Here is a 26283-nt window from a genome sequence, read left to right as displayed (position 1 = left end):
CATTTAGTGCAGTGTGGTGCCAGTTTGATTATAGAACTTGACTCTCCACAATGGGTTCAGGTTGCACGTTGAAATATATTGCAAGGCTTGGGAAATAAAGTGGCCAAGCAGAATACAGTGGCTGGCCATCCCTGGCTTACAGCATCACCCTTTCTTCTGTAATTTTTGACAAACAAAAAGAACAAGTCTGAAATAAAATCAAATAGCTATATGTTTTACTACTGGAACTAAAACTTTATTTCCATGTTTATTACATTTGTCTTTAATGCAAAGTACATTTTGACTAAAACACAGGATTTAGGTGAAGAATACTTACTCGGCTAAGTAGGTTAAGAAGGAATGTAAAACTAGAGAAAATTCTGTTTACTTTTTGAATTTTGGCAAACAATAAATACATCTCAAATCTTCCAAGGTGGATTCTTTGCTATAAAAAGATTTCATATCAATTTCATAATCATTCCTCTGAGAAAAAAATAGTCATAAAAATAATTTCTTATGTTAAATACAGGTTACAAATAAATTAAACACAAAGCTTCCCAACTGCCGTTTTTAAAAACAAGTACTGCACTACAATGAAATGGGAGCTAAAGATCTGAGTCCATACGATCCTAATTGATAAAAGCAAACCCAAACACAGTGCTTGCTTTTGCATGGAAGAATTAGGATATTTAAGGTTCAAGCTCTGTAAAGTTGTATCCAGCACCAAACTACTTCACGTTTCAGGTGTCAACCGTCTTAACACTAAATCCTTGATGGTAAGAGCCCAGGATTTTCCAACCAGGATAGGTGAGGAAACCTAGTGTTTTATAAAGAGGGGGGAAACCACACACCAGCCCCTCCCAAAAATAATTAGAAATCAAACACCCAGGGAATGCAGGGTGCATAAAAGAGTGCCTCTCCATTGCCCTCAAATATAAAAATATCAGTTGAGAGACTTGCCAGGTTTCTTGTACCACTTATCATACAGTTCTTTCTTTGGTACATTATGTGGAAGCTTAACCTTTCATCAGTTTTGAACTTTTTCAGCCCAAGACAAGCTACTTCAGTTATTTCTAGGAGTGAAACTCACTGTTCAGAGTGCTAACCAAACCACTATTTCTGATAGCAATAACGTAGAAAACCTTCTAACACAAAATAGATCGAGACTGTGGAATTAAGTATGTTCCATAGCAGGAATATTAAAATATGGCTTTTCAAGCATTTTTAAAAGTATATTATCTTTGTTTTCTCCATTATGTTAGAGCTCTTCTGAACCATTTTCCCGATAATTGTTTAAACCCACTTACGCGTCACCTATACAGCGATCCGAGATTTTATCCCTCAGCAGAGCTAACAAACCAAAATTTTATTGCTTCCTCTAGAAAGGCTGACAAATCCATGTCTTCTACCAACCTGAAGTATGGCTGTACACCTGAGAACTTGATACAACATGCCCAGTCATTCACCAACAGACTTGTTCTTTAGTAAGAAATTCAAAGCATGTGCAGAAAGTGAATCAAGTGCAGTCATGAAAAGAGTACCTTTCGTCACCTTTAGTATTTAAAATAGTTAACCTCTGCATAGTATCCCCTATAGGGGAGGCTACCAATGTAAAAGGAGTTTGCTAGTATAATGTTTTATTAAAGTTGTTCAACAAAAAAAATAGTTAAGACGTCTATACAAGGTCAACATCCAGTCTGACAAAAAGGCAAAACCAAAGACCAAAATACAAAAAGTAAGAAAGTGCACAACTAAGACCAGTATTCTGCTTTTAGGTTTGTCACAATATATGTAAAAATAAACCCCGAAGTGTAGTTACTTTAATACATCACTTCCCTACCTGTCAATATTTTAGATATAAATATATGTTCCGTAGCGGAAGGAAATCCCTTAGAAGTTCTGCTGCCAGATCTCCTTCATGCTTACTTGGAAATGAGTTGCACTGATTTCAGATTCCAATATTATTGGAATATTGAGGTGCATTTGGCAATCTGTGTTGCAGTAAGAAGTCCTTCCTCATTTGGCATTCCAGTTATATCGCCTACTGTCTAGCAAGTGTTTATGTGTTTATATAGGAGGTTTCGCTGACCAGTAGCTACAATGAACAGCAAAGTCCCTTTCTCTGTGGGTTTTGAGGGAGCTATCCTGATTAAAACTTCCAAATAGTACAGTTGTCACAACAAAACTTAAGGCCATGTTTTATTTGCTGATCAATGGACACAAAGGCAATGTATTCCCCCACCCCAAAATATTTCCTTGAAAGTCTGTGCTCATAAAAATCATGAAAAGTTGGAAAGACATTATAATTGTAACTTTTAAATATATTTTACACAATCTTGTTTGTACAAAAATACAAGGTAAATATAAACATAAAGCAATGATACTTTTATGCAGATCTGTTTTGTGGTATGTTGCTATATATATATATATTTATATGTATAAAAAGTCTCAGTTGTGTCTCATTAATGAGGAGCTCAATACCAGATTGAATACCAAAGGACCCCTAGAAGCACATATTTTACACTGCAAGTGTTTTCCCAACTCCATTTTTTTTCTAAAGGTTGGCAAAAATAAAGGAAAAGAAGAGAGAGGGCAGGGATGTCCATAAACCAACAAATAATTTGGCTATAATGTGGCAAACAGAAACACACAGATCTGTACAAGAAATCATTAGCTATGCAATACACAGTTGTTACACAAATACAAACATGGAATGAAACTTTAGTGAGATGGCTCTGTCAGTTCACTACTCTTCAGCTTGGCATTTTTTCTTACTTCATCAAACGAGTAGGACTTCGTTACTATTCCATTCTTAAACACTGTATGAAGGAGATCCTGCAAACAGACACCATTTTCTCTTAGTTTCAATAATAAAACAGTATTTGGCCTGTCAATGTCAAGGAGTCTGTTTTGGCAGATGAAGACCCTCACTCAAGAGCGACACAGCTCATCATTCCAAACTCAGACACATATAAGCCAGGCTGGTAGGAATTTGAAGTCCCCCAGAGACAGGCAGGGAACATAGATTTTATTATCCATATCTGTCTTTCAGACTGTTGCTTTTCTACCTACTTGTTTTTAAAGTTGGTTGATTTTATCTGTATTTTAATGAATATTTTGTTTTATTTTATGTAAACCACTTGGAATGTTGGTGTTTTTGTTAAGCAATATATAAATCTGTTTGAATAAATAGAGAAAGCATCTTACCTCTTTTAGCAGCTAACTGTGCCTAGGGTTTGAGAGTGGACAATTGTATGGACAATTAGCCCCTAAATGAACATTAATGTCCAACAGATTCTATTTCAAACTGGGCTCCTCAAACCTGGCAAAGTGTGCTTGCTTCAGCAGCACATAAACTCAAAACTTGGAGAAACCACAGCTTTAACTCTGAGTTTTTTAATTTACATATCATGGTAATTATGATTTAAGTTAAAACCCATATTAAAATATAACCATGGGCTGATTCACACACTTGTAAGTCTTATCCCTTTACGGCTCTGTTAAAAACGTGAACTATTGCAATTGAAAATGATTGCCCTGGGATAGGCATTGGTTAATACTCAGGTTCTTCCCTGGTCTGATTGGTTCACACGTTCAAGTAATCACCTGATGCTACAATTAATGAACATCAACTGTATTCAGCATGCTATAAAAATTAGTTAAGTCCACAGATGGGACTATGCATGACTAACTTTTGATATCACCCTACATCAAGGGTTTAAGGCATACATACCTGCCCATATTCTTCAAGGTCTCCCTTGCCTTCTTCTAGCGTAACGAAGTCTCCATCGGGAGTCATGTGTAAAGACAACCTGCCTTTCTTTGACCTTTTGTTGGGATCAGCTACAGGATCTTTAAACACGTTTACCTAAAATTTGGAATAAAAAGATGCTATGAGTAAAAGATGAGCACATTCACACTGAAGAATGAAATCAAGGCCCTTTTTTCTAATGTAAAATCTACATTTAAAGAACATACCCCAAGGCCGTTGGTTACCACATAACTGCATTTGAAGGAACAATTCAAGAGATCCCTAGTTATTTTCTGCAGTAAAGCTCCACCAGACCCAAATGAAATATTTTCAATACTCCATTTATTTTGTTTCATTCCTTCCACCATCTGATAAGAAAGCAATAAAATAAAATTAAGAGGTGCACAAATAAGACATTTTTCATATTAAGCATTTACCATGGTGTTCTTTTACAGACTAGTGTATATTATGGGAACAGGAACTTTAGACTATTTAAGGCTCAGTGATACTTCGCAAACCCTCTGAAAATATTTCATGTAGTTACAGCAAACTGCTGCCAACAAATACCATAATATGCATAAAAGTGCAATTAATTATCTTTGGGGGAAACAACTGCACTGGTAGGTAGGCATATTTTACACACAAAGATACTGACTTTACAGCAACATGTGAGGATAAAAACACCATTTATTTTTCCAGCTGAAAGACAAACACTCAGACTTCACTTCCTCCCTTCTGCTAAGGTTTGCTCACATGTTATTTCAGTTCAAGGTTAGATGGTGCTTTTGTATGCCAAGTGACAACTAGCAATGTTCCTACACTACAGCTGTTACTACTCTATTGAACCACAGAAACACACAAATGAGTGAGCAATTGATTTCTGTGGTTTAATGGTCCAAGAAATGCCTTTGAAAGCACAGATCAGCTCCTGCTCTATTTACACCTTCATAACTCTTTGCGCGGTGGGACGCGGGTGGCGCTGTGGGTAAAACCTCAGCGCCTAGGGCTTGCCGATCACATGGTCGGCGGTTCGAAACCCCACAGCGGGGTGAGCTCCCGTCTTTCGGTCCCAGCTCCTGCCCACCTAGCAGTTCGAAAGCACGTCAAAGTACAAGTAGATAAATAGGTACTGCTTTATAGTGGGAAGGTAAAACGGCGTCTCCGTGTGTGGCACTGGTGCTGGCTCGCCAGAGCAGCTTCGTCACGCTGGCCACGTGACCCGGAAGTGTCTCCGGACAGCGCTGGCCCCCGGCCTCTTAAGTGAGATGGGTGCACAACCCTAGAGTCGGACACGACTGGCCCATACGGGCAGGGGTACCTTTACCTTTAACTCTTTGCGCTCTCCAATTTCCCACACCCTATTTCATCTTCCTGTCTATACTGGGTTATATACTGTTAGAAGAGCCCCAGAGAAACTTCCAGCAGAATTGCCTGACCAGGTGCGCTCTATCACCTTCCAAAGGCTCTTCTGCACCTGATAATCTGCATCTTTGGTGGCTTCCCTCCATAGGCTGGGGGGTGGGTCGCTATCGAGTGTTATCCTGAGATTAGGCAGCTCTCAGCTATCTGATCGGCTGCTTCAAGACATCTTCCTTCAAGGTAGTGTCTTTCACAGCACTGGATAGCCTTCAGTCTGAAGACAACTTTCAAAGGCTAGATGCAGCCAGTTAACAGCAGGCCAGATTTCTGCTTTCAAGGGCAGGAGTGTTTTTGGCATCACATTAGAGGCCAGATGAAACTAAGCTGTGACATACAATCTTAAATCATAAAATCGTAGAGTTGGAAGGGCCCTGAGGGTCATCTAGTCCAACCCCCTGGTATCCTGGGTGGGCTCAGGCTAGCAACCATCTAGTTAACAGTCAAGCACACTGACCCATTTGGGAATAATATGAACAAAAACGTGAACAAAAACAAAGTTGTTCTTATTTAATTGCTGTGTCAGAGAAGACACTGAAGACGCAATCTACATATTAATAAAAAGGCTCACCTCTTGTAATGTGTTGATATCTACACCATCTCCTTGAATAATTCTTAAGTAAGGGGGCAACACTTTATAGCCTTTTTCATTTTCTGTAATAGGGAACTTCCTTCCTAGAATCTCCAAAACCTGCAGAAAGCCAAATTAAACAATTAGTCCATTACTTCGCTGAATAAGCCAGTTCAGTCATACAAGTATGTGTGCCTTGGGTCAAAATTTTATGCTTCAAGAAGGTGAACATAAAGGAACTCAGCCACTGTACTGAGGCATACAACTCCCAAGGCTCAATCCCTGCTGGGAATATTCCTTGTCAAGAAACCCGCTGCCATTCAGTGTGTGGAGAACACTGAACGAGATAGACCAATGCAACAACTTGGTATAGGGAAGCCAGATTGTGACATTCTTAAAAGTAATCTAAGTTTGCGAGGTTGGATTTTTAGTACAGTTGTACCTTGTAAGTTGAACAGAATTCATTCCGGAAGTCCGTTTGACTTCAAAAACATTCGGAAACCAAGTGCGGCTTCTGATTGGATGCAGGAAGCTCCTGCAGCCAATTGGAAGCTGCATAAGCCACGTCGGAAATTCGGGTTCCAAAGAACGTTCGCAAACCGGAACACTCACTTTCGGGTTTGCTGCGTTCGAGAGCCAAAGCGTTCAACTCCCAAGGCGTTTGGGATCCAAGGTACAACTGTAGAAGGCTTCCAAAAAGCGGTAGTCCTATTTACTTAGGATTAAGCCTTAACTACTTGTGTCTCTTGACTGGAAAGTTAGTTGAAAATTTCTTATAGTAAGAAGTGTTCAAGTCTTATTGTTACCTTCTGCATGGCTGCCTGCTAAAGTCACTAGCTCATCCGAAGCCTTAATTTGAGATTTACGGCTCTATTTAATTACAAAATTGTTTGTGCCTACTCAGGTCTTTCCTCAGGTCTCAGTAATGCCTTAAAATTGTACAATATTCTGCCACTGGAACCTGTGCCAATTTAAACAAACCAGATATATTTGTATTTGTTTTTGTAGATAGCAGCAGCTGAAACATTTGTCATTGTTTATCAAGCACTCCATTGTGCTGGTAAACTGAAATCATTAACTTTTATTGGCAACGCAGCGGCACTATACAGTGTTGTTTTAAATTTCTGAAAGCCAAAGCTGGAATCCCCAAATTTCAGAAACTAGTCTGGAAGTCACCATTCTAAACTATTATCCTGGAAATGGTGATGTCACCCCCACCCCAAAATGCTGTTGTAATTATAATTGAGATGTGTCCTATGCAAAAGAACAAACTGATAGCTTAGAACTACTTCACTTAAATACAGTGGTGCCCCACAAGACGAACGCCTCGCAAGACGGAAAACCCGCTAGACGAAAGGGTTTTCCGTTTTGGAGGCGCTTCGCAAAACAAATTTCCCTATGGGCTTGCTTCGCAAGACGAAATGTCTTGCGAGTTCCTGCGGGTTTTCCCCCCTTTTCCTAAGCCGCTAAGCTGCTTATCAGCTGCTAAAAGCCGCTAAACCGCTAATAGCGCTAATCCGCTAAGCTGTCAATGGGCTTGCTTCGCAAGACGAAAAAACCGCTATACGATGAGCCTCACGGAACGGATTAATTTCGTCTTGCGAGGCACCACTGTAATATGCTATCCTGCTACCATCCATGACGGTTCGGAAAGGAAGGGTTAGGACAATCAATTTACAGGCAGCTATATGTAAGAATGAAAAGACTCAGTGGTGCAACCTACTAGTCAAAACATATGTATTGCAAACAGTTTAGTTTTATGGGATTTTGATTTTATGGGGTTGTGAATGTCTTTTTAAAAAATTGCATAGCTAACAAGAAAAAAATAAAAGGATTAAACAAATATAATACATACATATCATTAAGGATACACTAATAAATCAAAACAAAAGTTAATACAATATATATTATTATAACATGTTCAAATAGTTATCCACACAAAACTGGTGTCTATATGAAATACATCCAAATATGGCCAGGGCAGTGAGGTCCTCTGTTCACTGCATGACACACCAGTATTATCTTTATGCGCTTTTAGCAACCATAAGGGCTTGTGAAATCCACTTTCTGCATAGCCAAGTGCAAAGCCACCTGCCCATTAGGTCACTGGTTCCCATGCATGGCCTGAATTATCTTGCTTTGGTGGCCTCACTCCTATGTCATGATCCATATGACTTATTGGGACCATGCAAATATGCTTGCACTCACTGCGCTCCTCCAGAGTCCTTTTCATTTTAGTCCTTTTAGCACAGAAAAGGCTTGAGCTATCATTACAGGCTGTGGTTAAGGGAGAAAAGCCCTTAACCAAGAAAAGCCTAATCTTGACTTGGCCACTACACTGTGCTAAAAGCACTGGGAAGGAACAAAGGGAGGCATAGGCAAATACAGCCCTCCAGATGTTTTGAGACTACAACTCCCATCATCTCTGACCAATGGTCCTGTTAGCTAGGGATGATGGGAGCTGTAGTCCCAAAAACATCTGGAGCACCGAGTTTACCTATGCCTGAACAAAGGGGTTGCCAGCTTCTCTCTGGAAGTCAACACAGTATGCATGGTCCCAAGCATAATTTTGCTTACCATAATGTGTGAACCAGGTCACTTTATGAATTTCAGGTTAACGATATGAGATGTTTAGGTCTTTCTATAGAAACTTAATATATGCCAGACACCAGTTTAATAAACGTCAGCATAGCTCATAAATATATTTAGATACAGAAACTGAACAGATCCAACAAAAATTATCTGTAGGCATAGCTAGTGAAGTCCACATAGATATTTCTAAGTAATTTTAGATAAACCATTTTGTCAATCATACAATTTTGTAACAGAGTAGAAATGGCATTAGACTAAAAGAAAAGGTCTTCCCCAAATAACTTCATTAAGTAAGTTTAAAAACTGAAGATTTTTTAAAGAATTACCTTTAGCACAGTGTCAAGAGGATTTCCTGAATCTGGCCTAATAATCAGTGGCGCTTCTGCACTTCTTGATTCAATTAAATGTCTTAAATCTTCACCCCATATCTTTTCACAAGCATTGTAAATGTCGTAACTGTCACTGACCACAGATACAGGCACTGAAGAAAATTGTGTCACAATGTGTTCAAAAGCATCTTTTTCGTGGTCTTTCCCCCAAGCTGTTATAGTACTGGAAGAACAGAAGAGATTTACTCATTTGATATTTAGTTGCCACGCTATGTTTTCCTTTTAGCTTACAACAGACAACTCTAATCTATGCTAATACAAATGCAACCATTCCTTATCTTCACACTACTTTTTAACCAACCGACAGTACAGGTTTCAATCAGTGATGCTTTCTGGAGCACTACAAAGTTTATTCATGTTCTGCTTTCATTCATGTGGAACAATTTTTGCTGCCTAATTAAGCCCAGTATCTTAACTGCCTCTTAGAAGTTCTTGGTTACGCCCAGGTTTGGAGGCCAGGTATCAAGACAGCAGTAATAATGGTCACCCTGATCAACTGCATGCACACAAGCAAACACGGGATACCAGCAGAATGTCAGGCTACAGTCGTACCTCGGAAGTCAAACAGAATCTGGCGTGGCTTCCAATTGTGCAGGTGCGTCAGAAACATTAGCGGAAGCTGCACCAAATGTTTGGCTTCCCCAAAAAAGTTCAAAATTCGGGACCGGAAATCTGGTTTTCAATCATTCAGGAGCTGGAACGTTCAACTTCCCCAAGGCGTTCGGGAGCCGAGGTATGACTGTAATTGCTGGGACATTAAATCTGCACTTAATCCCAAGTGTGTAATCAGATTTCTCAGGAAGTGAGATCTTATGTATACTAAAGAACCATCTTATACAAAAACAGTTCCAAGGTATACCAAGTATCTCTTAGACAGTTGAGTAGCAAAGAAAGTACCCAAATCATTAACATTCTAAAGACAGTGTAAGTAAGGAACAGAATATAAAAATCAAACTATATTCTTGCCAAAAGGTAATAAGGACTGTGTGTAGTAGAAAGGCACTGGAATTTACCACTGACTTCAGCAGCTCACCTCAGCATGATTTTTAGGACAGTTATGTACCTGATCATAGCGAGTTATCAACTTTATGGTACATTATTCCCCACGCTGCATTTCACCCATACAAATTGAACAACACTTGGGAGTGTTGTTTTATGACCACCGAAATGTAGTAGCTTGGCAAGACCACCAAAAGGAATAAGAAAGATTGAATATGGGTTGAAACCGAAGTGCAAGTATCAAATATTTAGGCACCCTGGTTTTTTCCAGCGTGACTTTTCTTTGAACGTTGCATACCAGTTATTCAATCTGTTCATACTGACCTATGAAACGTGGTTATTAATGGGTTAAGCAGCACTTAGAATTGGGGGGGGGGACTGGGTTAAGCAGCACTGACTCATTTTGCTGTGCGATACATACTCAAACTTTCTGCTCTGGAACACTCCAAAAACCCAAGCTTTTTATATTGTGGTGGAAGCATTTGACAGCGATGGAAAAATTGGACATGCTGACAAAAGAGGTACTCAGTTTCTAATTAACTAAATATCAAGCTTGCCAATTATGACACATTAAATAATTATTCTAATAGTTATTGCTCAGATCACAAAAATATGGCAAGAACAAGCTGTAAAAACATGTTACATATTAAAGTTGCTGAATCAAACTTCTATCTTCCTGGGACCTGGTAACTAACTATTCAGGCAAGAATTTACTGACTAATTAAATAATGTAAAATCGGAGTCAAAAAGAAAATTGAATGCTACTACATTTGAACATATAAAACAAGCAGAATCAACAGCTATAATTGCTTGTCTGTAATTATCAACTTGTTTTATCAACTTGTTAATGAACTGTTTAATAATTTGAGTTCAAGGTGTGTGCTTCCTTTAAAAAAAAAAAAAAGGACAGGTGGTCCTCAAAGATGCTGGAGGACCAGACCTTCAGCTAATCTGCACTTTGATTTCCACATACAATGCATCAAAGAAATACAAAGATACCTGTGTTCTGCAGCTGGTACTGAATGGCCTGGCACAGGGTCTTTCGTTCCATAGTACTTCTTAATTAAACAAATTCCCGCTACTGTGTCAGTTCCTTTAAAGTTCACTAAATGTGCAGAGGCTCCTATTCCTGCAGTCTGAGAATAAGACACAATTATGAATTACAGGCATGCAAAACCAATAGCAATCACTAGAAGATTCCATTTCAGAGCAGAGTAACTCCACATTAATAAGTACTCTCTTCATTTGGTCCTAATATCTGCTGGACAATATAAATAAGATATGAAGTGCCACACTTATTGACTATTACTGAAGAATTTAAGGCTGCAAGAAGAAATATACAGTACACTGTGGAGGTTTATGGGTTCCAATTTTGGAAAGAAAAAAAGATAATATGTAATTTCAATACATTTTTTAAAATAGCATTACCTCTTGCGAAGAGACTCCTCTGTAACCGAAATCATGTAGCTTGTACTCCAGACCTTCTAAACTGCCTGAGGTTTCTAGCAGATATTTTGCTAATATTTTCTTTTGTTCTCTTGAGTTTGTGGCCACTGTGATGGGATACCATGACTGAACAAGAATAGTCTATAAAGATGAAAAATGTTTCATGCGTAAGTGAAGATACCCACTCTTAGATACAATAGGGAAAATTAACCTTTCCACTAAATGGAAACTACAATGCAGAATCAAATTAGATATGGCAGGTAGTTTTCATATATGCACAAAGGTAATTCAGGTTTCTATTGGCGCTTTCCAAGTTTGAAAATTATCTTGAAGTATTAAAGGTTTTCAAACCCACTCACAGACATTTAAGAAGTAATTGCAGAAATATACCTCCATCATCCAACAAATATTTCATCTGTGGAGAAATAAGCACCACTGGGCTTAATTTCACTTGGTTTGGGAGAGGGGAAGGATGGCAAAAGATGGTGGTTGTGATAGGAGCCTAGTAAGTCTTGGAAAACTCAAGGCTCTATTTCTACAATGCACTTTATGTGAGGCTCACCCTTGTATCTGGTCTGGAAGTTGCAGCTACTGGCAACATGCTACTCCACTTGGTGCAAAGTACTGCCTGACTCCTTACTGCTCCAAATGCTGAGGTCTTCTGATGGGGCATTTTTGGTGTTCCCCATGACCTTGAGGTTCATCTGGCCTTTATAAGAAACTGGCCTTTGGCGTGGCAGGTCCTGCCCTGTGAAACTCCTTGCCAATAGAGGTTCAGCAGGAATCCTCCGAGCTTGCTTTCAGACATCTTCTGAAACCTAATATTTAGACAGGCCTTCCAAACCGGATTTTCTTCGCCAACCAGCTTTTACAGATGTGCTTGATATAGTTTTAGCATAAAGAGATGGGGGGAAATAGTGACACTCTAAAGAACCAGTTGCCCCTTTGGGGACAGAAGGGAGAGGTGGGACCATGCACACAACTTGACAAGAGGCCTGTCCACAGCACAGGCTCTCTTCCGCATAAAAGATGCATTGGCACCACTTTATACCAAACAGGGGACACATGGCTTCAATCTTAAAACTCATAACCCTAGGAAACTTGATTAAGCAGCTTGTGGGCCAATCAGTAAGAAATACAAACCGCCTTACATACATCTGGGAAAAAGAGACCCATGCAAAGGAATAAGCCAGTGCCTTTTGAGTGTAGTCTAAAAGCACATGGAACGCAGTACAATTAGCACAACTTGCATTTAATTATGTGTTTCCTCATATCAAAGGGCAGAATGACGTCTTTAAACGATAGATTCAAATATATGATCAGGACATGTTGAAAATAAAGCAAATTAGCTAGAAAGTTACCATCAATCACAGAGATAATTTTTCATTAATTACCTCGATCCAGTTTGTGAGCCAGTAACAGTCCGGATCCGTGTTTTCAACAGTGAAGAGCACATTCCCCCTGGGAACGACACTGCCCTCAGGAACAGCCTTGACTTCTATGGGAAGACAACCTTCGTATTTCTGTAAACAGAGACAATAATTATTTGGAAAGGGTGTTGAAGACTTTTTCATTGGGTGAAAAATAGGTTTTGTATCCATGAGTATTTTTTTTAATTTGACAGTATATTCCTTTAAATGGGGGTTAATCAAAGTACAAAGCTACACAACTTTCAAATATGATTCAAAAAACACTTTTTCTTTTTCAGTTACAATGCTTATAATTGAGTTGACTTAAATTTAGCAAAGCTTAGCTCACATGTAGAACTTGTGCATGAGTCACAGTGCCTCTTTAAAAGCAAGTGATTTCACAAGGGAATTTAAGGCTGTACCTTCAAACTGTGGGGTAAGCTTCCTTAGAAGGGCAGTGACAAATTGCTGGTGCATCAACATGTTGCCCAGTTTCAACTCACCTCTGAATTTAAATTAATATAATATTGTAAAAAAACTGGTTTTTATCAGTCAAAAGGCATAGAACAAGATTATAATGCTCTTTCCAAATGTGTCAGTTGTCAATTCTATATGGATTCCTCCTCCCCCCCCCCCAAAAAAAACCCTCAAGCTCAATTCCCACATATTTTTGTGTACAATAACAACTCCCAGTAAAGGATAGGCATTGCCTTTGCTCTATTAACTATTAAAAAAACCAAAACCCACAAAAACCAATACCAACAAAGTAGCTATGCTATTCCTATCAAACTGAAGAAGCTAAGCGTCTGTCAGCTACAACCACATAGTTAAGACCAGATAATATTAGGCAGTTTAGTATGTTTGTGTCTTCACATTTGAAGTGTTCATCATTAGTTTTTTACCTCAAGGATGTAGTTCCACCCAGTTTCGTTGAAGACATCATCCTGAAAGTGTTCCTTGTATACCTCTTTGGCTTCCTGGATTTTCTCTTTGGTTACCACTTTGCCTATGATGAAAAATTTTAAAAGATGTATAACAATTACAAAAAAAAATAAATACGGAATCATAAGAATATGTTCTAAAAGTTGGTTGGGCATTGCCATTTATTGTTTTATGGAAGTCCTGAGGGGAAACAAACTATGCAAAAATTGTGATTTCTTGGCCACGGCTAAGTGCCGTTCTCTCTAGGACTGTACAGGCTTGTGGTCCTATACCACTTACCTGAATGCAAGGCCTATTAAATCAATGGAGCAGGTCTGAGTAGACATGCCAAGGGTTGCATTGCTGGGCTGCTGCTGGGAGAAGACCTGACGAAATTGGAAGGATATATGTCCAAGTAAACGTGCCACAGATTGGGCTGGGTGCATCCAGATTGTAAATACTACTTACTCAACAACAGATTCCATTGCTTAAAGTGCAATTTAATTTCAAATGAATGATTTACAATTAGGACATAGAGTAAATCAAATAGCCAGTTAATGTACCAGCAAAAATAGCATGCTTATCTCTACCAATTGGCTGTAATCAGATGAGTCTGACAGCGATTTCATGTACTCGAATGAAAGTTGCAGTTGTCACATAGTAAATCTTAGATTACCATTACATTCCATAGCAAACAGAAAGCTTTTCCTTCAGATTGGGTCTCTAGACACTATGCTGATCAATATAAATCAAGAAAATGACGACCTGGCTGCATGCCAGTGACAAAATGATGACCCTAACCCAGATTACAGAGATATATATTATCATCACTGTACTTGCAGAAGCTGATATGATAAACCAGACAGCTCCACATGTAAATAAAATAAATAATAATAATAATAATAATAATAATAATAATAAATTTATACCCCACCCATCCGGCTTGGTTTCCCCAGCAGTATATTAAAAACACAGTAAAAGATCAAACATTAAAAACTTCCCTAAACAGGGCTGCCTTCAGATGTCTTCTAAAAGTCAGATGGTTGTTTATTTCTTTGACATCTGGTGGGAGGGCATTTCACAGGGTGGGTGCCACTACCGAGAAGGCCTTCTGCCTGGTTCCCTGTAACTTCACTTCTCGCAGTGAGGGAACCACCAGAAGGCCCTCAGAGCTTGACCTCAGCGTCTGGGCAGAACGATGGGGGTGGAGACGCTTCTTCAGGTATACTGGGCTGAGGCCACTTAGGGCTTTAAAAGTCAGCACCAACACTTTGGTTCCCAGTAAGTTTCCGGGCACAATTCAATGTAGGTCCTTCAGGACTGGTGTTATCTGGTCTCAGCGGCCACTCCCAGTCACCAGTCTAGCTGCTGTAAAGTATTGGAAGAATTATTACATTATGGAAGAATGTAAAGTACTTCCATAAAATGCTTTGCCAAGTTACACTATCATATTTGGGAATAATTTTTAAAATTAGATTCTGTGCAAAGATTGTGTTTGGTAATCATTAAACTGCATTCAAACGTTGTTACATTTGTATGCCGCCTTCTCACCAAACATATAAATAGAAACAGTAAATTGAAGGAATTGCAGCATTTACTGAGGCCATACCTTTCAGCTTATAAGGCCAAAGGCCATCACTCTTGAATAAAATGTCTTTGCCTGCTGCTGAAAGGTCAGCAGAGAATGAGCATTTGATTTTATCAATATTTTTTAAATAAATATGTTGAAGAGTCATAGAATTGCAATGTTGGAAAGCACCTTGTCCAACCCCCAGCTATGTAGGAATCTCAACTACAGGATCCATGACCTGTGGCCATCTAACCTCTGCTTAAAAACCTCCAAGGAAACAGAGTTCACTACCTTCTGAGGGAGAAGCTTCCACAGTCTAACAGCTCTTACTCTCAGAAAGTTCTTCCTGGCCCGTGAGGGGTGGGGGAAACAACAATAGGATCCAGTGACCATATCCAGTCGCCCACCCCGACCTAAGTCTTAAATTAAGTCAACCATTAGAGTATCAAACAGTATCACCCTTTGATAGTTATTTTATCATGAATGAAGACATCTTCATAGCTGCTCCTGCTTAAAGGATCCACGGAAAAAGTTGTGAAGTTAAAGAATGGGTGAGTAATTTTATTTAAAATTCCAATATGAAATACCTTTTAAGTATTTATTAAGAATGTACTGCAACCCGTAAAAAACCGTTTCCTCATATTTCACCTTCCTGAATTTAGAGTTTTCTGTCTTCTTTTCACGACATTCGAAGTAGGAATAAACTTTACTTGTATTGGGTGGATATTGTTTATAATGTGTCACCTAAAATGAGAAAAACTTGGGTAAGAAAACATTTCACCACATACAAAAAATGGTTATCCAAACGAGCTTTGACAGTGCCATACACATTGTAGTGAGGATCCCTCTCACCCTTCAACCTCCAGCTCAGCCTGGCAAGCTTGAAGTAGTTCAGCTTTTCCAGGATTTGGAAAATAAGGAGCAGTTTAGCACTCTGCTTCTCTTGTAGCATATCGAACAGACGATTTCCAACCAGACATCCCTTTGTCTGTCCAGATTTCAGCTGACCAAGCAAAAATGTCCACTGCTTTATTACCTATGGGGTTCCTTTTCTATCTTGCTTATCTAACAACTTTTCCATAACTGAGAAGTGAAACTGACCAGAATTCAGAACAAATGGGAAAAGCGACATGTTTGGTTAATTTTTGCTTAGGGGCTCCAGTGTCAAACTTAGTATAGGAGCCTGACTTTAGAGGTGTCAGTGATCTGCAGTATTTTTGCTGTCCTTATTAGAAGTTTTCCTTCAAGCACAAACCGAATGTAACAAGCATTGCTTGCAACCAGTTATTCTGGTGGAAGATCCGTATGATCTCAACACCCACCACCATGTGCAGTTGTGTGTTTTTTACTTGCACAGCAATTATAAAGTGCTTTGTCTTGTCTATAAACAAGCTCCTTTTAAACTTCACCTGTCAATCGTGTGCTTCCTGGGGAAATTGCACAGCTACACACAAGAACTCCATATAAGCAGGGGAAGAAAGATTAACCAAATTTTATTGTCCACATTAGTGACACCACAGGTAATGAATGACATGGTACAGAATATTTCCCCCCTCAATTGCAACAATGGTTATTAAATTACAGGAAGCTTAAGAAAAAACAAGAGCTTTGATTGATACAGTTTTCAATAAATGACTCTGCCAACGTTCTATTGAAACTAAAACAAATCTATAATAAGACATGAAAATGGGATAATTTTACACATAGAACATCATTTTGATGGCACCTCTTCTGAGAAAGATTTCCCAGCTTACTTTAAAATATGTACTTCTGACATTTTCAAGACAAAAGCATTTTATTTTTCCCTTACCTGCAAACTAAAGCTGTAGATTAAAAGTTTTTTAAAAGTCAAATTTCCTTTCCACCATTTATGCTTTTTTATTTTTTTGCATTTCTCTCAGGTTGGGAAATGAATTAGACTGGTCAGTTTCACTCTCTGTTTCTGACACACCAGCACAATGCTGTAATATTTGGGTTTCCAACACTGCAAGGGAATGTTTGATAATGGTAAAAAAAATTTAATATAGTGAAAATATTTTCAGTCAGATTTTTTAATTCTAAAAATCCTAAATTTGAATTACTGGCGTATTACAATGTGTAAACAACTTCATAATTTTAGAGTTAATTTAAGCAAACCACTCTAAAGAGTTTGATGTAGCCCTACAAGCAGGACACCCATTAATTAAACAAACAGAATGGGGAATTATTTTGTTCTGTCATCTCCAAAGGTAGCATTTGCTACAACAATTGGTTGAATTGCAGTCCACAGCTAACACCAGCAACCTTTCTCTGAAATAACAGATCAGAAGGTTTGTTGGAATGCTATTAAAAGTTTTAAGAATTCCACACGGTCTGGAATTTTTTTTTTGAGTGCCATATTTGAAGATTAAATGTCACATCCAGGTCTTACTCTAAGGAATATGCCTAAACTGAAAACACTTGATAAGAAAGCTCTTTCATTTTGCTCTTTCACTACATTCTATGGTTCACACATCACATTAAATCATGGCGCTGCTTACATGTTCCTCACACATCCCACAGACTATGGTGCTACTCAAAAGTAACCACTCCTGCTGCCATCACCCCTTGAACAAAGCATCTTGTTGAATCATCTGAACCCCAGGCTCAGTGTATGTTTCCGTCAAATAAACCACAGAGTAGTGAGCCAGGACCAAACTGGTTTCACACTCATGTACGTTTGCAAAGAAACAAACTATGAGCCTGGGTATGGACAACCAAAGCCAGACTCTGCTTTGTTTCATAAGCAGCACAGTGGCGCAGGAGCTGAGGACGAACATGGGAGCTTTGAGACCTGGGAGAAGAACTGGTGGAGGAGAACTGGAAGAAATTTAAGGACTATTTACAAAAACATTGCAAATTGTATGAATGTTAAGAAAGATGTAAGATTTATATTAACATGGCTCCAATAAATTAGTAATAAGGAATATAAATTTGACTGTAAATGAAAGAAAGGATAAATTTTGGATTAACAATATTTTATAATTAAGCTCTAATAAGAGAGTGGCTAAATTTTAAATTTTGAGACCTTAATATTGGAAAACTTTATTATATAAATTAAAATAAGTTAATAATTTGCTGTTAAAATTTTTGAGTTTAGAAAGCAGGAACAAGAGGTGTGAGGAAGTCCAAGGAAGTGTATGAAATGTGGATACTGGAAAATGTTATGTTATTATGTGTTCTTTATTGTTAAACAGAAACTTAATAAAAATTATTTAAAAAAAAAAACATGGGAGCTTTGGAGCACCTTCCTTTTAATGTATGGTTTAGTGTGATGCTCGAACCAAGCCTATCTTTGCTTGAAAAACTGAATGTCCATACACTACAGCATAGATGTTTTCTGGATAGCAAACAGTATCTTTATGGATTTAGTTTTCTGATCCGGGAGCTACTATGTTCACTTTTAAATCTTGCATCCTAAACTTACTTGAACTATGTAAAGTGATATGGAACCTAGCAGGACTAAAAACATATAATTATTTTTTAAAGCTTTCCAAAACTCTGCTAAAACTCTGATTAAACACTTTTTCAGGCAGGACTATGTACGCCTGCACATTGTTCTCTGAACTAGACAGCATTCCAGTTGCAGAATCTAGAAGAGTGATTTTAGTGCAAAAACAGACAGGAACTCAGCAAATTAAAGCCTGGATGCCTAGTAAAATTAGCTCCATATCAAGGGAGTTCCCTTGAATGTGAATAGAAGTATTTTTCAGTCTGGAATGTGATGCCAAATAATGAGCACTATGCAGCTTATATTAAAAGCTTCATGGCACTGATCATTATGCAATACTACGAATGGTTAAAACAGGTAATATACAAGAACGAGGTGGGTAGTAAAATACATATATTTCATATATATATCTATATTTCAAGGATCAGGGGCGATGAAATGTCTTTTCAGTGTACAACACAAACTATACAATTAAGGTGACAGTCACAGACAATTCCACTGCTTAGGGCCTGCCACAGAAGGTAATGAGGATATCTGAACTGTTTCAATTCTAGCTGGTTGTTTTAAGAACTGTAACTTTCAGAACTTTTTCGTGAGCTTACTTTTTCTCTCTTCCCTCCCCAACCGCTTTCCCTTGTATGTCACATCTTTCAGACTGTCATTTTGAAGGCAGATACTATTTTCCTGGGATCGTATGGTGGCGCTGTGGGTCAAACCTCAGTGCCTAGGACTTGCCGATCGTATGGTCGGCGGTTCGAATCCCCGCGGCGGGGTGAGCTCCCGTCTTTCGGTCCCTGCTCTTGCCCACCTAGCAGTTCGAAAGCACCCCTAAGTGCAAGTAGATAAATAGGTACCACTTTATAGCGGGAAGGTAAACGGCGTTTCCATGCACTGCGCTGGTGCTGGCTCGCCAGAGCAGCTTCGTCACGCTGGCCACGTGACCCAGAAGTGTCTCCGGACAGCGCTGGCTCCCGGCCTCTTAAGCGAGATGAGCACGCAACCCCAGAATCGGTCACGACTGGCCCGTACAGGCAGGGGTACCTTTACCTTTTTACTATTTTCCTACTGATCTTCGTAAGCCACTCTGGAACCCTTTTTAGCAAAAGATTGGGGCAAACGTGTTTCAAATAAATAATAAATGTGCTGCTGTATGCCAGCGAGTTGGTTTAACCCAAACTACAAAATTTTATAAATCCTGGGAAATTAAGGTCATCTGTAACCAGGTAATGTGTTTAGTTTAGTGTCTTATATTTCCTCTGAATCACAATCACTTATTTCCATCAACAAAGTCTCCATATTAAAAGGAAAAGCATTCTAATCAGATGAGCAAGATGTCTCACAAATGCTCTTCCAAGGGAACACAGCGCCAAACTTTGTGTTCTTATCCACCCAACACTTATGTGGCTTCCCTTCCAAAGTATTTGAAAGGTCCAGCTAGCGGAGAACATGGCAGCTTCTCTGTTCAACTGGGAAAAGGCACCGTGAATGTAACGCCTGCTTTGTGTTAACCACAATGGCAACCCGTTAGTTTTCTGGCGCAATGCAAGTGTTTTAACCCACAGCTAAAGACTTTGCACATTCTTTCCACCCATTAAAATGGAAGTCCTGCTCTGAGTGCTAGTGACTTGTGAAAGGAGCAGGGCCTTCACAGTGGCAGGTCTGGTTCTGCGGCGATCTCTTGTTAAAGGAGTTCAACCAACATCCTTGCTTGACTTTCAGTGATGAACTTAACATGCTTGCTTAAGTTCTGTGCAGGAAAATAAAAGACTGCCAGTGTGGTATAGCGATTAAAATGTAGGACTAGAACATGGAAGACCAGGATTCAAATTCCCACTTGGCCATGAAGTGCGCTGGGTGACACTGGGCCAGTCTTATCACTCTCAGCCTAGCCTATCTGATCTCAACTACCTCACCAGGCTAAATGAAGAGGGAGAGAACCATGTACACCATCATCTTGAGCTCTTGGAGGAAAAAGTGGAATGTAAATGCAATCAATAAGAAACTTGGATAAGCTTACTTTTAAATTTTAAGCAACTCCAAGAACATCTATAAAGTGTTTTTTATAGATCTTCTTCAGATCCCTCTAAAACATTTATCACCTCATATTAGCTGCATGTTGCCTTCCCAGTGTAAAAATTTAGACTGTAAGGTCCATAGGGCAACCATTTGTTTGGGTTTTTTTGTTTATGGCACCGACATTAATTTTTAATTGTCCCTATATACTGGTACATGTACCCAGGTTAAAATGCCAATTGCCTCTATTTTGCCTTTCAGGCAGCTGTTTGGGGCACGTTTTTTAAAATGATCAGTACACACGCTGTCAGGGAACTGACATCAGAGCGAAAAGCGGAGGCAGGGCTCCAGAGCGATGCCGGAGAGGGAACCAGTCGGGGGGGGGGAGGATTTCAGCGTGACACCAATAGAGAGGAGAGGGAGATGGAGGAATCGGTGTCAGGGCTCCAAGACCCTTCAACCAAAACCAGCGGAGAGCGCGCTGGCACGCCCTTGCCGTCCCCTTACTTGCGCAGACGCGTTCCGCGCAGGGAACATAGGAGGAGACTTAGGGTCAAACAGCTTTTATGCTGGAAGAGGTTCAAGAAACGCCCACTGACGGATTCTGCAAGTGACTAACGGGTCACGGAGGGTAAGCTCTAACCCTAAACATGGTTGAGCAAACGTTCTAACTGAACTGGGGGCAATTTATGCACAAGTAACCCACCCATAACCATTACACCTGCACTCTACAAGTTTCTTAGCCTCCATCCAAAGGTCTGTACAAATGAAATGTCTTTGGTGATAAATCTTCACTAGTGCATATACACAGAAATTCTCTAATTTGAATGTCTATGCCGTTTTAACATTTCTTCATTCATAAGCCCACACCATTTCCACATTCTACATTTTAGACAAATGTGCATGAAAATTCATGTTAAACAGCTATTTAAATACACATGTTCAAATGTGTTATCTTCAAATAGATTTCTAAACCAATTTTCTATTAAAATGAGCATTTTTTGTGCTGAAAACTTTATCAGAAACATTCAGAAAGTGCAAACGCTGGTGGATAACTAAGTTCCAGTCAGCTGTGGGGGTGCAGATCAGGTCACCTCAGATCAGAATTCAAAATTCCCTAAGCATCTGCACACACACACACACACACACACAACGTGATGGTACTCCTTCCTTTCCATCCTTGATTCATAACTATCTCCCTCTCTAGATAGTAGAGGCTGACGAATCTGTCTGAACTGCAATTAGGTCTGCTATAAATAAAATCAGCGGGACGTGGGTAGCGCTGTTGGTTAAACCACAGAGCCTAGGACTTGCCAATCAGAAGGTCAGCGGTTCGAATCCCCGCGGCAGGGTGACCTCCCGTTGCTCAGTGCCTGCTCCTGTCCACCTAGCAGTTCGAAAGCACATCAAAGTGCAAGTAGATAAATAGGTACCGCTCTGGCGGGAAGGTAAACGGCGTTTCTGTGTGCTGCTCTGGTTTGCCAGAGGCGGCTTAGTCATGCTGGCCACATGACCCGGAAGCTGTACGCCGGCTCCCTTGGCCAATAAAGCGAGATGAGCGCCGCAACCCCAGAGTCAGGACCTAATGGCCCTTTACCTTTACCTAAATAAAATCAGATCATTTGTGGGGTTCAGCATTCCTCTGTAATAAGCGTACAGTCAGGTTACTAGCACACTTGCTTCAGAAGCAAATGTTGGACAAGATATTGGACAATGTTGGACGAGTACATCAAGGTAATACACAGCAAGTGGAAAAAACCTTCAGCAATACAGTGCTACCTCGGGTTACATACGCTTCAGGTTACAGACTCTGCTAACCCAGAAATATTACCAGGGCTTAAGAACTTTGCTTCAGGATGAGAACAGAAATCGCACAGCAGCGGGCCGGCGGCAGTGGGAGGCCCCATTAGCTAAAGTGGTGCTTCAAGTTAAGAACCGTTTCAGGATAAGAACGGACCTCTGCAATGAATTAGGTACTTAACCTGAGGTACCACTGTATTTCTCCAATAGCCACCAGCCACCAAGAATTCCATGCAGTGATCAGGCTGGTGGAGGTATCTGTCCATCACTCCTTCAGCAATTCACTTGGGAGTGGGCTCTTTTTACTGGCAGTCTGTGTTTCTATGCTGGTTACTGGTGAAAGGCTCTCCTTCCTTCAGGGTCAGCATGGAAAGAAGGCTACTAGACTCTTAGCAGTAACCAGTGTAGGGCTTTGTACAAGGCTACTGAAGATTGCTAAGGCATGGATTACAGGGGTACTGTAAGTAAACAAGACTAGTCCATTCAAATCTAGTCTTCACTCTGAATTCACTAGATGCCCACAGGCATCTAGCTGCCTCTCTCTTTTGAGTCCAGCTGCAATCTGGGGGCCTAGAAATACTGACTTACCTTATAGGGTTGCAGGTAAGGATTACAGCTAAATACAGATGAAGTGCTTTGAACGCTTGAAAGCACGATTTAAACAACCTTTGCTATTTGATACTATAGCAGCATAAGGCTCTCTCTGAATTGCTTTCATTTACTGTTAAATGACAAAGTCTCTTGGGCAAAGATTAGGAGACTCCTTATACATAACAGAAGGATCTCTTTCACTGCTATTCCTGTAAAAGCTAGTCATTGTTTCTAGCAGGGCACAATCTAGCAATTAAGGCTGCAATCCTATACTCACTGACCTATGAGGTTGCACTTAACTCAATGTGGTTTAGTTCTGAGTAGACATGTAAAGGATTACATTGCAAATTACACTGATATCTGCCTGCAGCAGGTAAATCACTACAGCAAATCTGAATCAAATGCATCATTTGAAATTATAATCTTAAACCAATTATTTCCATTTATCATTTATTTTAATTCCATAAATTGGTCATAGTTTCCCACAAGAAGAACTTTCCCCTGAAATCAATGTGGCTATTTTAATGCTTTTATCATCAGTAACAACTGTACGACTGGTTTAATGGTTTCAGTTTCACAATGCTCAATCTACCACCATATACAGCTCCAAGTTTTTAAAGACTGACAAATGTGTAACAGAATTAAACTCTGGGTAGTACTATCACTACTGTAATTATAATCCAACCATTTATGCACCAAAGGCAGGTCTTGCTAAGAAACAAATATATGTATGCTGAAGGATAGCTAAACCAGTAATGAGTCCAAACGAAAACCCTGTGATTTAAAACCTTGCCGGAAGAGCTTAACTTCCTTATCTTTTCTCATTAACCTCCTCTTTTTTGTTTTTCTACAACACTGTACTGTTGTTGTAACAGTTAGGAAATACCAAAAGTATAGGAAATACCAATTATAAGTGACGCTTCAGAGCTGTTCAGTTCTGTACAGATGAGTAGCTAGAATCTACTATCTTGATAAAAAGCAAACAGCATGCTTACTTTCATCAGGTTCTTTCCCACACAGAAACCTGGTACTTCTACTATCAGATAAGTGTTAAGTCAGTTTGCCTGCAAAGATTACCTTTCCTCAGAAACACTCCCTTTCCTGCCACCAGAGAACTAATATTAGCGCTTCCCACAAGTCTAGTAAGTGAAGGAGGCAGGTGTTTCACTATCATTGCAATTCCCCCTGCAAGAATTTGGAAGTGAGATGAAAAGAGCCAAGTGCAGTAGGAGTTACAGTGGGGAGGCATCTCCTCCATGCCACAGGTGTCACTTTCTATCTCGCCCCATTTTCTCTCTCTGCACTTGCCTATTACTTACTAGAAGCTTCTCAGCACAAAGCATAAAGGGAGGGGGGCAGAAGGAGTAAAGCCAGTGTCTCCTGCCCACCCTCCACCTATGTCAGCATGTGTGGATGATAAACCCGTAAGGATATGTGAGGGATGGAGAGATGTTGCACTCCAAAAGAAGCTTCACTGTCGCTCGCTCCCTTCTCCATTAAAATTATATACCACTTAATACATTCAATGGGGTGGGCAGGTGGGAACAGCTCCCCCCCCCCGGACTCCAATGGCCAGACCAAGCCATCAGAGCTGACAATTCTGCCCTCAGGAAACAAAACAGCCCCTTGCAGGCGAGCTAGCAAGCCAAAGTGTACAAAGGACCGCAAGCTTCAGCCTGCGCTTTGCATTGCATAAACCAAGGCGAGCCCGTTGAAAGAGCGCGCGCAGGAGAGAAGGGCAAAGGCCAAGCGGGGTGGCTTTCCCACCCCCTCGCAGCCTCTCGCATGTGGGCATGGCCTGCGAGCAGCCCCACACGTAGCACCGGCGCCCCCTCGCCATGCAGGCAGCCCCAGCCCCGTCCTGGCCCGGTGCCTGGCCTGGCGAGGGCGGGGTGCGAGGCAGGAACACGAAACAGAAAGGAGACTGGAAGGAGGGGGGGGGGAGAAGCCCAAGGCAGCGGGGGGAGCCCAGCCAGCCTCCCTCCCCAAGGGGCCACAGGGGAGCCCCTCCCGCCCGCCCGCCCGCCCGGCCTCCCCCTCCCGCCCCAGACCCTCCTCTCTCCCTCCCTCCCGCTTCGCCCCCAACCTTGTAGGAGTCGGTGGCCAGGAGAATGTTGAACTCGGCTCCCCCCGTCGCACTTTCCATCTTGTTCGGGGGCTGAGGACGGAGAAGCACGACGACCCCCGCGAGCCGCTGAATGGGGAAGGAGGGACGCGGAACAGGGGCTTCGCCGCGAGGCAGGCAGGCTGACTGCCACTGGCTGACTGACTCGCTTTCGCTGCCCGCTTGCCAAGCGCCTCAGGGGGCAGCCGGGCGGCGGGGCGGGGCCACGACGTCACGGAGGGCCGAGGGACCGCCCCGCCGCCGCCATCCCCGCCCTGGATTGGACGCCGTCCCCAGAGTGGCGGGAGGGACGGTACAGAGAAAGAGCTGTGAGGTCACCGCGAGGAGGAGGCGGGGCTTTTCGGCGTCTCCGTCAATTGGTTCCGCAACCTCGGCAGCGGAGGGCGCGTGGGGTTGGTGGAGGGCAGGAGACGTCGCACGACGAGCAGCGCGCGCGCGTTCTCCCCTCGTCCTCCTCTGGATTCAGGAATTGACGTCACAGGGGCTCGCGCTCCGCTTTGCGTCCCTCCGATTGGGCGGCGCGGTGGGTTTCGCGGGCGAAGGACTGGAGGGAAGGAGGGCGGGCGTGAGGCGGCGCTCGACGCGGATGGCGAAGGTTGCGGGAGACGAGAGAGAAAAGGATCTACGCGCATGCGCGGCAAGCGGCCGCCTGGGCTACGCTTTCGATTCTCCTCAGCTCACGGGCGGAATTTGCTGAGGCGTCTGAGGGGAATGGAAAGCGAACCTGGAGCGCGAAGGGACATTCCTCCCCTCTGCGCCCTCGTGGGCTCTGAGTTTCCTGGAAGCGGCTGGGATTCCCGTAAATCCCCTCAGGGGACGCCACAAGATTGCTTGTAGGCTGTGATTCGGCCCTGAACCAAATATATTTTTAAACCTCTCAGCTTTCAATGGTGCTTTGTGACCGTGCTTGGGGGTTGCGTTTAAAAAAAAACAAAAAACCACCGAACGGTCCAGGTGCAAGTCCTGCTATGTCCAAAGGCACTTGTCTACTCGAGAGTAGACCTTACTAAATTCAGTAGGGTTTGCTGCCAGCGAAGTGAGCAGAAGATGGCAGCCTCGGCGCGACACTATAAAGTCCTAACGTTTCCAACTATAAACTCCATAAAATGTGCTCTGGGGAAACGTAATTCTAAAATACACACGCACACACACTTTTTTTACTAAAGAAATGTTTAGGGATACTCTCCTTTTCCTATCATACTGAAATACTGCCCCTCTGAGGCCAAACTTAAATTCACAAAA

General features: G+C 41.2%; 2 protein-coding genes across 2 annotated transcripts in view; both read right to left on the bottom strand.

The window, feature by feature from the left end:
- BCAP29 (B cell receptor associated protein 29) overlaps positions 1-26283 on the bottom strand; it is a 920634-nt gene that overhangs the window by 439601 nt on the left and 454750 nt on the right. The gene's annotated exons all lie outside the window — the stretch shown is intronic.
- NAMPT (nicotinamide phosphoribosyltransferase) lies at positions 214-25505 on the bottom strand. The gene is made up of 11 exons (XM_083701556.1): positions 25003-25505; positions 15631-15787; positions 13455-13558; positions 12538-12666; positions 11126-11284; positions 10697-10833; positions 8636-8861; positions 5718-5837; positions 3958-4098; positions 3713-3847; positions 214-2814 (listed from the first exon to the last, which is right to left on the bottom strand). Exons 1-11 carry the CDS (start codon positions 25060-25062, stop codon positions 2701-2703), a joined length of 1482 nt encoding a protein of 493 aa, XP_083557682.1. The 5' UTR covers positions 25063-25505; the 3' UTR covers positions 214-2700.

This window comes from Podarcis gaigeae (genome assembly GCF_964106915.1).
Source record: "Podarcis gaigeae genome assembly, chromosome: 10".
NCBI lineage: Eukaryota > Metazoa > Chordata > Lepidosauria > Squamata > Lacertidae > Podarcis > Podarcis gaigeae.
This window is presented reverse-complemented; position numbering and strand designations above follow the sequence as displayed.